Source organism: Strix uralensis, chromosome 3 (assembly GCF_047716275.1).
Source record: "Strix uralensis isolate ZFMK-TIS-50842 chromosome 3, bStrUra1, whole genome shotgun sequence".
NCBI lineage: Eukaryota > Metazoa > Chordata > Aves > Strigiformes > Strigidae > Strix > Strix uralensis.
In genome coordinates this window covers 23,376,520-23,388,060 of record NC_133974.1, presented here as the reverse complement: position 1 = coordinate 23,388,060, position 11,541 = coordinate 23,376,520, and the positions used below count along the sequence as shown (strand labels likewise).

The window sequence follows — 11,541 nt, the reverse complement described above, 5'->3', positions numbered from 1 at the left end:
CTGTTTACTATAATGCTTCAGAAAACACTCAAAGCCAGGACATCCAATGGCCTTACTTAACTTGAGCATCTGCAGAACTCATGCTGGAGCCTTGTAAAGTTACAGGTTCCCTCTACTTCCTTTACCAAACAAGGTTGAGTGACAATACTTTTTAAATTTTTTATAGACACGTAAAAATAATTTTTTAAAAGGCAAACCACACAGCTTTCTTAAATTCAGACTATCACATCAAAATAACATTTGGCTTTATAAAAGAATTGCTCATTCACATTCTGATATGATGCCTACTGCTGGACTGTCTTCCACGTCTCCCTGAAGCACCCCTACTGGGAAACAGTTTGTCAATTCTGAGCATATCAGTACAGGTTAACCTGACAACTGAGTTTTATAATACTGTGATGTTTTACCAGCACTAGAACTTCTCTCATGAACACCTTTAAAAACTCTCTGCTTACGAGGAGTCTTTGCAAGTCAAATTCTCAGACTGCCAATTCAGACAGACCAGGTACAAATTTTCCTAAATTTTAATATTTCTCAGCACCAGACTCCTTGTGTTACACGAACAACTTGTTGTCATGGGTGGCACATGAGAGAGAGACTAGAGCTGCTGCCCTAACTTATTGTGGTGGGTTGGCTTTGGCCAGCAGCCAGACCCCCACCCAGGTGCTCTCTTACTCCCTCTCACCAGGACAAGGGGAGAAAATAAGATGAAAAGCTCGTGGGTCAAAATGAAGAGAAGGAGATCACTCAGCAACTACTGTCATGGGTCAAACAGACTCGACTCAGGGAAATTTAATTTATTGCCAGTAGGATGGTGAGAAACAAAAGTAAAATCACCTTCCCCCTCACCCCGCTTCTTCCCAGGCTCAACTTCACTCCTTCATTCCCAACTCCTCTGCCTCCTCAGCCCAAGAGGCATGGTGGGATGGGGAAGAGGGGTTGTGGTTAGTCAGTAACAGCTCCTCTTTGCTGCTCCCTCATCACATTTCTCCCCAGCTCTAGTATGGGTCCTTCCCACAGGCTGCAGTCCTTCAGGATAAACCTGCTGCTGTGTGGGCTCCTCCACAGGCTCTGTTCCAGCGCCTGGAGCACCTCCTCCCCCTCCTTCTGCTCTCACTCTGGGGTTCACACAATTGTTTCTCACTCTTTTTTCCCCTCCTTCTCTGCATGTTTGGTGGTTTTGCCCTTTCCTCAATATGCTTTCCCTGAGGCACCACCCCCTTGGCCGGGGGGCTCAGCCGTGCCCTGCTGTGGGTGGGTTGGAGCCGGCTGGAACCGGCTGTGTCCGGCACGGGGCAGCTCCGTCCGCTCCTCACAGAGGCCACTCTGCAGCCCCGCTGCCAGCGCAAGGGCACCTGCACACCATACAGTAATACGTACAAGTTATTTCTATAACACAAAATTCCTACTTTTGGTTATTTTGTTGTGCTCTGATGGCTCTGCTTCATTCTGAAGCTGAGAAAGGGAAAAACTTGAATGAATTCACTGCCATAGGAGGACCATGAAGCACTAAGGTCTTGCAACTGTGAAAGACCAATGCAACCTTCAGCTGAAGCTGAGCCGTGTCCATCGGCAGAAAGGAAGTAGTGTAACACGAGGTACTGAGAAGACTTTATATGAAATACTATGTACTAAGCCGCGAACATTTAAGAAAAAGGAATTCAAGTGGGAAAAATTGCAAATAAAAATTATTAGGACGGCTAGGAAAATAGAAGATTGATTTGTACTCATGAATACGCAAAAGAGCCTCCAGGGGTAAAAAAATAATTATGTAAGATAAAAATGCAATGAAAATACAAGAATAAATCACTATAAATTAGAATACACTGTAGGGTCCATCAGCCTTGGGTGATACATTGCTTGGGAACGTTGATGTCCTAAAATAGGTCCTCACACTTATCCTCAACCAGTGTCGACTCCTAAGCAAGGCTACTGCTGCTTTCCAGGATACACTTTCTTCCTGACCCACAAGGTAAGATGATCAAGCTCTTGTTAGATGCTCCATATCTACTCTGCAAACCACTTCTCTGTACTTTTGTAGTTTGCCTGCATGGCTTTGTTTTTCAAGGTTTTGTAGTTATCGCCTTGATTTACTCTTAGCAGATCCTGACAGCAGAACTGCATGGTCCAGAAAGGTAGGAAATTCAGCCCTCTACCTTCTACAAAACCAGTCCTTTCTCAGGTATTTTTCCCCAGCTCGGTGCAAGCCCCATGCTTAAACTTCAGCGAGCACAGCTCTGGTGACAAAATGCAGCGTTCACATGGCAAAGCGCCTTTGGCAGCAGAAGTAGCAAAGCAGGAGAGGGAAGTTGCAGACCTATATAGCGATAGCAATATAAAAGTCAGGCTGAGTGAGTAGCTGGAGCTGCCACAATCAATTATCAGCACTAAAACAAGGCACATCCTCACAAGCCTTTACAGTAAACGTCAGAGAACATATTGGTGAAAAGTGTCAGCTTATACGGCACTCTAATGTGAACTAAGCATTCAAAAGAGCAGAGGCAGCTAAAAAGAGAGTCACATGAGGAAATAAATATTTCAGACCAGAAGTAATGCATCCTTTATCTGATAAAGCTAGTATTAAATTTCCACTCTCTCTGCTCAGGTCATATCCGTAAGGACTCAGAAGTGACCCTAGCTGACTCATCAGAACAAACACGCACACACAGAGACAGCAGCAAGCGATGGCACAGCCAATTTCCTCACCTTCTTCTTCCCAGGGGACATGAGAGCAGGCCCCGCTCCTTTCCTTTCAAGCTAGGCCTGTCTACCACCTTGAACGCTTAGTCACTGCACACTTGCTACATCATTCTCTTTGCCATTCCACCTCTCTCAGCACTGTTTTACTTGCGGAAAACAGAAAGGCACAGTGTGCTGCAAGAACACTTGTTTCTGCCCTGTGACGCTACCACTAGCAGAACACGCTTGTTAGTCAATCAGTTCCAGAGCATGCAATGTCCCTTCCAACACTGGAAACCCATCTGGGGGCTGACAACTAGAACAACAGGCATAATTTACTTAATTAATGACCATCACTTTTTTTTTTGTTCTAAATTATCAACTTAAATACCAGTGCCATGGCACAAGATCAAAAGATTGTAACTGCTAAATAATACTGTCAGGATAAGTGTGCTCTAATACTTTTCTGGGAATATGGTAGGAACTACTGAGTAAAATATATTTACCTATTAATAGAAAACATCTGAATAGCAAAACATTAGTAACATTTAAATTCCTTCTACAGATCACTTACAGAAAAGAGGACTTTATTCATACGATTACTATTATGCATTATTCTTCTCATCCATCTGTACCCACGCACATTCCAGTTAGTGGAGCTTTATACATGAACATTTTACTTTTGCTTCAATTAATTTTGGGGACTTGAGGCAGCTAGCAAAATTATGCCAGCCAGTTGCTTACACAGTGCATTCTTACAAGAATAATTAAAATACCTGTAATGATGATATTTTCCTTTAACTCACTAATGCTGAAAAGCATCAGGAATTCATTCCTGTAAAGCACCACACAAGACACACAGGTTTAATGCTTAGAACTGTATTTTATTATTTAGCAGTGAGACAAGTTTTGTGAGTTTTTCTGGGTTTTGGTTTTTGTTTTTTTTTTTTAAATTTAAGGTGGCTCATACTAAACTATGAGGTGTCATGTAGTACCAAACAAAGTGTCTTCACAGTTAGAACCCAATGCAAAAATAGACCACACACTTCAAATACACAAGTCAGAAGGGCCATTTCTAAGTGATGTTTTTTAACAGTTTTTAATATGTACTTACATATAGCCCAGCTGCTAGTGTTTTAGTCATGTAACTAAACATGCTCATGTTAATAATATATTAAGTGTTGGTGAAGAGCCATTAGTTTACAAGGTTTTATAGCCATTTCCATGGATATGACATTACCTTTGTCAAGTTTAACAGAATGTTTCAAAATAAACAAGTCATCTTTTTAGTGCATCCACTGCAAAAATTGTTTGAGCTACAAATAGCAATTAAAAAATAGGCATTTTCATCAGTAAATGAAACAGTAGACAATTACTCAATTAAATACTTTTATTTATGTACACATTATAAAGATACTGTACTATTCAACAAACATTATATTGTACAAGAGCAGACTTGAATTTGCTTAACACTTCTAAATTCACTTTAAGTGGCAGTCTCCCTGAGCTTAAGAAAGGTGTCTTATAACTGCACATGACATCAATATTTAATCACTGTTATCAGGAAAAAGCAAAAAAAACCTGAAAGATTTGGACATGAGTATTTAGTGGAAGAAGGGCCCAACAGTACAAGCTGAAAACTATTAGACAAAGACATCACGGTAATGTGACTGTTGCAAGGTCATGACCAGTACCGCAAGTAAGAGTAAATATTGTAGAAAAATTGGTGAGTGGGAGGGAAAACCATGACAGCTTTTGGAAAAAAACATAAGACGGTACACAAATGGAGGCAAACACGAACTGTGATTTAGGAATGATGTATGAAGACAGTAAAAAACAGATGCCTGGCCAGAGTGTCTTAGATCACACATTTTTCTTTAAAACACATCTCCCCCCGCCAAAAAAAAACCCAAACCCCAAAACAAACCCCAAACACACCCATCATAGTTTGTTGTTTGGTTTGGATTTATTTTTTTAAAAAAAGTTTTAGCCAGAAGGATGACACAAAAAGCACTCCTTGAATAATCTTGACCAACAAGCAGGATGAAGTCTCTAATAGTCATCCAGGCAAACAAAAAATTCACTTGAAAACATATTATGCAAGAGTTGTCCAAATCACAGCAGCAGCACACCCTGTGACCTGATCCAGCCACTACTGAAGCTGACCATGAATTTTTCTACATTGGATTGCAGATCAGGCCTTATAAGAGAGGCCCAACAGGACTGGGATTAGTTTCACATTAACAAAATTTATAAACAAACTATGGCTAGTATACCTTCAGGTTGAAAAGCATCACTTAGTTATGAGCGTAATTAGATAGCAAAACCCTCAGTTAAGAGAGCATTTTCAGTCTTGTTTCAGAGCAATGAGACAGTCGTCCACAATCCTCTTGATGGGAGCAGCCAAAAGACAGTGAAGAAAACACTCTGGTATAAAAAAAGAGGCTCTGTGTAATAGAACTGGTAACTCCAACTCTAGGCCATCAAGATGAAGAAGAAAGGTTGTCTGTATTTTTATGTCCTGTTATATTTCTAGATGGACTGTAAAATCCTCTCACCCCTCAAACTAACAGAAATAAAATGAGTGCTGTTACTGGCTTTATTGCATTGCTCTCTTGTTCTAGGAGGTCTAGCAGTGCTTAAGTTAACAGGTGCTGTTCAGTATTATTCATTACATAGTTAAGACATGCAGAAGATTTTCAATAACAGTCTTCACGTGAAAAAACTCACGCTAAGATTTATACAAAAAAGATTGCCTTATTATGATAAAAAAAATACTTTTAATGAAAGACTTTAAATCCATTTAATAACATTAGACAAATTAATAATACAAAATATTAAACTTTAGAAGTCTGGTGCCACTGACATAACTATCCATCTGTCTGCTTGGAGCACACCTAACCTCTTTTTTCAGTCCCAAATTCATTACTAACCCCAACCCTCCATATTCTTTTATTTTAGCACATAGAAATTTCACCTTCTTTAGCCAGTCACTATAAGAATTACACACTTGGCACAAACTTATTTTTCTTCTGATGCTTCCATTTTTTGTTAGGATTCTTCAGAAATCTATTGCTGGGATTTTTATACCAATTACCTCATTTTATTGAAACCAAACCTTTAAGTTTTAAGCGGCATAGAACACACCATCATTTTGATAGCAGGTGACTTATCCTCTGCCTTCCCCCCTGGAACTCCTGCAAGTGACATTTAGATTCTACAAGATATGCATTTGGATCACATATCTGGATTCTGTTTCTGAGGAATTCATCCCTCTGTTTTCTTCTAAAGTACTTTTAACATTACTCTCCCACACACAACCTCTCAGGAGAGGTACATAATTTCAAGCTGTAGAGAATCCTTTTTTCTATAAAATGATGTCCAGACAGGTGACACTGCCAACACACTGCAACTTCACACTGGTCTGCTTCAAAATAAGAAGGTAGCAGAAAATCTAGATTTTCTCTATTGAACATCAGCAGGATAACAGATAGGGTTGCTGTGTAAAACTACCATGACCCTCTGAGCCTTGTTTTGAACGCACAATTTCAGATATTCACCACTTCATCATATCAACAAGATCTGGCTATACATTTGTGACCTAACAGTAGTAGGTTTCCCTCATACAGCATCTCTCTAACTCTGTGCTCACACAAAGTGTAATAGGGAGCAGAGCAACTGACTACTAGCTTCCTCCCTTCACTCAGAACAAAATCAAAGACATTCTCACCAAAAATTAATTAAAATGGGGTTGTTTACACCAAACAGTGCTTCCCTTACACATTTAAAACAGTATGTTCCACCAGAGGTCAGTACACAAAGCCTCTAACACATGCCTTGACCTAAAATTCTTCACAGCTTGCGCTTGCCCAGTCTTCCCACTTTGAAAAATAAATCTGTGTAGCAGTGTCGTCACACTATACAACAAAGTTCCAAAGGACAAGCTTTTTATCCCACTAGTTCAGTGCACCAAAATTAATACTTTTGCCATTCTTCTGCCACTAGGCGTCACTCTCTTCTATCGCGACCTTTATTCCTTCACCCTCTGTCCAACATTTCACCCAGGAACCATCAGACCAATACTAATAGCAGGAGAACGTTCACCACAATTTGTCAAGTTCCTATTTAAAAAAAGCAACCCTATTCCTTAGCTCAAGGAAAGTGATGTGGCAGATAAAGTGCAAAGGATTGTTAGCGTCATTTTGTATGTTCTCTGAAGTAAAACAAAAATACTAAAAGAACAACTGAACTCCTAAAGGAGGTGATACAGGCTTTCCTCCACAGAGGAGTCACCTCAGATTCTAAAACCCTCTATAACTAAGAGAATTTCCAAAAATAAGAGGAATCATAGCAGGAGCACTAGTGGAACTACCTGCATGACCGCTCATGCGGGACCTACAAAGAAAATAATTTTACTAATCAACCAGCAATCTTTTCCAGGACGAAACAGTCAAACGTTCTGTCATTGCTGCTTGCACTTCAATGATTTCAAGTCCAGAAGGGACCACTATGATTACCTAGCTAGACCACCAGTGTAACAAATGTCTGCAACCTCACATGCACGTTTGTGGTGGATAGAAACTCCTCCCATACTGAGAGCAAGCTGGAAACTACAACTCACTTTGACAGTGAACACTCAAACAATTATCTTCCTCTTACTCAAGTGCACTTAAAAAGAAAAAAAAAAAAACCCAAACAAAAACCCACCCCAAAACCTAGCCATGACTGCGTTCTACCACTGACCAATTCAGCCGCTTGGAATGATTTAATGGCAGAAAGGAACTAGGTACCCATGCATACCTCACGTGGGTCATAATTGATCTTAATAAACAACATAATTTCCAGTATCAGTATCTCCAACATATATGAAATAGGATTCAAGCTAAACTTGATTCAAGCTGAGCTTAATAGACAAATTTACTGTAAAGCCACTCTGAAGCATTAGGACACAGGGTGCCATTAGAGAGCATGTCACTACTAAATCATGAAATAACTGTCCAACCTGACAAAATTGTTGGTGTAATTTATAACTAAGAGGTTGAAGACCTTATGTATATGCACATATGAAAAACAAACAATGCTTTAAATACTTCTGGTGCATAAAGAATATTACCAGCAAGGAATCACTGTGTTAATGAGCTTCTTGAAAAAGCTTCAAGTTCACAGGCAAAGAATTAATTTGCATTGTATTCTTCCGCTGCCCTACTAGGACACAGCTGTTTCAGTGTTATATCCTCTTCTTTTGATGTGTTTCACCATTTAATCTTCCATTTTCCGTTGCTTTATTTTCAAAATTCCAGTCAGTTGGGCTGAGGAGTTGCTGAGTTTTTTTGTATGTCCAGTATGGGTTAAGTATTAGTGTAACGGCAAATAATCCGGAGAATAGAACAATAAAATGAAGAAGTCCCAAATTTTCCACCACAGAATTCCAATTGAAAATACACACCCACCACATGTGGTAAGTAAGAATCATGCGGCAGTGAAACAGGTGGATCATCACCCACTGGTTTGCCTTCCAGAAAAAGGTGTTAGCACAGCCAGCCTAGACAAACAAGAACAGAAAGTATGCAGAAATTAGATTGTCATTTCAAGATAAGGAACTGAGCAATCTGTAGTACTAGTGCAAATATGCAGTTTTCACATACACACACTCTCAGGCATTTTTCCCAATGTAGAGCTATGATATTCCACATGCATATGGCATCCCAAACTCAGAATGAATCTATACTATCTCACTATCCACATGCACACAGCATCACACAGAAACCTGTATGTAGGACTACAGAAATATCATCATGACAAAAGCAGGTATCACAATAACATGGATATCAGTCAGATGAACAGTTTTGCCGAAAAGCTATCTAGACAAACCACACAGATTACCTATGGGCAAGCGAGATGCATGAAAACTGTTACAAATATAATTTGAAAATTATCACGTTCTTACCTTTAGAAGCATCCAGGAAATGCACGTTGAGGGAGTGCTCATCTCCAGCAACATTCCCATCAAAGGCAGATAATGTCCAGATTTCACATTAATCACTAGACCAGCTAAGCCACCAAAAGCAAGCAAGTGATGAACTACCAAGAACACATCAAATGTTCTAAAAATAACATTGGACATATGAACAGCTACATTTTCAAGCAAGAAAAATCCAGCAGCTATTAAACAGTTAAACCAACTCCATTTTTGCTGTGAATACACTTTGTCAGCATGAAAAACAGGATCTACGAGCAAGGCCCATAAACCAGCAACACAACTCTGAAGTCCAAACACACCACGTGTGACTGCCATATTCCAAAACACCTTCTCCTTTGCATACAAGGCACAGTAAGTGGTACTTATCCGTGAAGACAACCAGTGAGACAGAAGAAATACTCCCGAGTAGACTAAAAACCCAGCAGCTATAAATGTCAAACGAACTTCCCATAAGAGATAGTCCCAGTCAAAAATGGTCCCAAACACTGCATCATCATTTGCAGGACTCATTTCTTCGTTTTTACAGAGCAAAGCCTTGCAAGGGGCTTGACGCTTCTCACCCGCACTATAGTCTATTCCACCTCTGCCGTTATGCAAACCAGAAACCACGAACTCTTCTGTCTGGAACAAGGAGAAAAAAATTAAGTGAATTTTTAAGTCATCCATATACATAGCTTCTAAACCACAGAGAACTCACTTCCACTGCAGTTATAACTTTGGTCATGCTGCCATTAGCCACAGTCATCCCAAAGACAGGTAGACAGACTGATGAAAAAACTGAAGCAATGTGTTTAAGATTAACAGTTGGCCTGCAAAATCTGCACTTTTACAAAGTAACACACTGAAACAAAAGCTGAAGAGGGCAAAGTATGAAGGCAAGAAAGAGGAAGAGAAAATACAAGAAGCAAATCCTGTTTTCTTACTTATGAAACTTGTATTTCAACAGCAGTGTGCAGTTATTCTACTCCATTCTTCTCCTACTTCCCTGCTTTTCCCTCACTGATTTTCCACCACTTCCTATGGCTTTGAGTGCAATTCAGAATCTCAGATACAGATCTGGGACACAGAACTACAAAAATTTAGTCCAGTAAGTGGGACCACTTACACAGAAAAGGGCCTTCAGAATCATATCTCAAAACAAGACTTTGCAATCAGCTTTCTGAACATTAAACCACTTTCCAACAGAAAACATATTCTAAAAATGCAAGAAGAGTATGGAATGCAGGCAAGCAACATTAATATGTGTTATTAACAACATTAGCATAATTAACTGAACAGCCCAGCAGTAAGTGCCTCAAGTTCAACTGAAACTTCCTGAACACACCATAGTTCAAACACAAAGATTTGTGGGAAGGGAAAAGCCAAATAATACTGAAATATTTGAATGCCAGCTCATTTTATGAACGATTTCGGTGATATCAGCATGACCACTAGACCCACGGCAGCCTGTAAATGCTCAGAACCACAACGCGTTTGCGAGTTTGGCGGGAGCCAGATGAAAAAGCCACAGCGATCACCGAGCACAGAGCCCCTGGTGAGATGTTGCCACCTTGCTTCACCACGCAGCAAATGCCACCACGACAACTCGGATCCCGCAGGGACCTGCTCACCCTGGCCTTTGCTCGCAGATGCTCCCCCCCTGCCCCAAGACGGGGGGTGGGCTGGCAGCCCCGACCCGAGGGCCCTGCACCCAGCCCACGGCCCCACACCTGACAAGACCGACTCGAAGGTGGAGTCCCAGCAGCGTCCCTCCCCCCCAGGTCTCCCGGGGGAAAAAGGGGGTAAAACACACTAATCTGATGGCACGAACAGGTCCTGAACAGCGCGACCCACTGCGGCAAGTCCTGGCTCCAGCAGCGCCGAGACAGCGCCTCTGCCTCCACACAAGCACCGGCAGAAACAACCCCCCGAGCCCGTCCGTCCCCCCCGCCACCCCCGAGCCCCTCACACAGACCTGGGGGGCTGGCCCCGGCACACAAACCTCGCTCACACCCGCCGCTCCTCATCTACAGCGCTGCCCGCGATGGCGGGCCGGCCCCTCCCGGCTCCGGGACTGCCCCGGACGGCAAACCGGCCTCCCGGGAGCGCCCGGCCCGGCCCAGCGCGACCCACCGCGGTTGCCCCCGCAGCCGCCCTCAGCTGGGCAGCCGCCATACGCCCCTCTGCGCATGCGCCGGCACCAACCACCGAGCACCGCGGGGGGAGGGCGCGGCGGTACCACTTGGGCGGGGGAGGCGCGGCGGCAGCCGCCCCGGCAGGCAGCGGCGGGGCCTCCGGAACCGCGCCCGGGCCATCGCCATCGCGCCGCCCCTCCAGAGCGGAGCCTTGTTTACAAGGTGGTTTTCTTCACCGAACAGCAGGCTCATCACCACCGCTGAAAAGTTAATAATATCAACAGTAATAATAATAAAAAAGAAGTAGCAGTGATGCCATAGACAGTACCTTTACCTGTAATTATCCAGTTTCATTAAAGGCAGCAAATTATTAAATGGATGTCACAGAGTTCTGCTACATGATTCTCTCCATACTTGTGAAAATTGATGCTGTCATCCCGGTGATTCAGCCTGCCTGGATCTTGGGAGCCTCACGGGGGAGGTCACTAAACCCCACTGGGAGGGTTCCTCGGCCGTGCTTCAGCCCCGCACCCGGGATTCCGCGGGGCTTCCGCAAGAGGGACTGGCAGTGACTGCGAGTTTTGCCAGGGAAAAGCTCAGTCCCACAACAGACCGGCTGATTCCACCAAATAGTGACAAAAAAAAATAAATAAAATCAAGCCACAACTTCTTCTACGTGGAAGATTGGCCTAGAAAAGCCAAAACCCTTAACTGGGTCTACTTGTGGTGAGAGACCAGAGCTGGGAGATCAGAGCTGGAAGCCTGACG

The 11,541-nt window shown here is 42.5% G+C and overlaps 1 protein-coding gene across 2 annotated transcripts; it reads right to left on the bottom strand.

Moving 5' to 3' along the window:
• Positions 1-4,055: 4,055 nt before the first annotated feature.
• Positions 4,056-11,165, bottom strand: CLN8 (CLN8 transmembrane ER and ERGIC protein). 2 transcript variants are annotated; one of them, XM_074861675.1, is made up of 3 exons: positions 11,108-11,165; positions 8,627-9,280; positions 4,056-8,221 (listed from the first exon to the last, which is right to left on the bottom strand). In XM_074861675.1, exons 2-3 carry the CDS (start codon positions 9,167-9,169, stop codon positions 7,907-7,909), a joined length of 858 nt encoding a protein of 285 aa, XP_074717776.1. In that variant the 5' UTR covers positions 9,170-9,280; positions 11,108-11,165; the 3' UTR covers positions 4,056-7,906. The 2 variants fall into 2 exon arrangements, with proteins under 2 accessions (XP_074717776.1, XP_074717774.1); XM_074861673.1 differs by lacking the exon at positions 11,108-11,165 and adding an exon at positions 10,641-10,798.
• Between the last annotated feature and the right edge of the window lie 376 nt (positions 11,166-11,541).

Excerpts from the sequence above, each read along its gene's own strand:
- CLN8 (XM_074861675.1), bottom strand. The coding sequence starts at position 9,169 with ATGAGTCCTGCAAATGATGATGCAGTGTTTGGGACCATTTTTGACTGG. Across the intron at positions 8,222-8,626 it reads TTTCCTGGATGCTTCTAAAG|GCTGGCTGTGCTAACACCTT; the intron begins GTAAGAACGTGA and ends TTGTTTGTCTAG.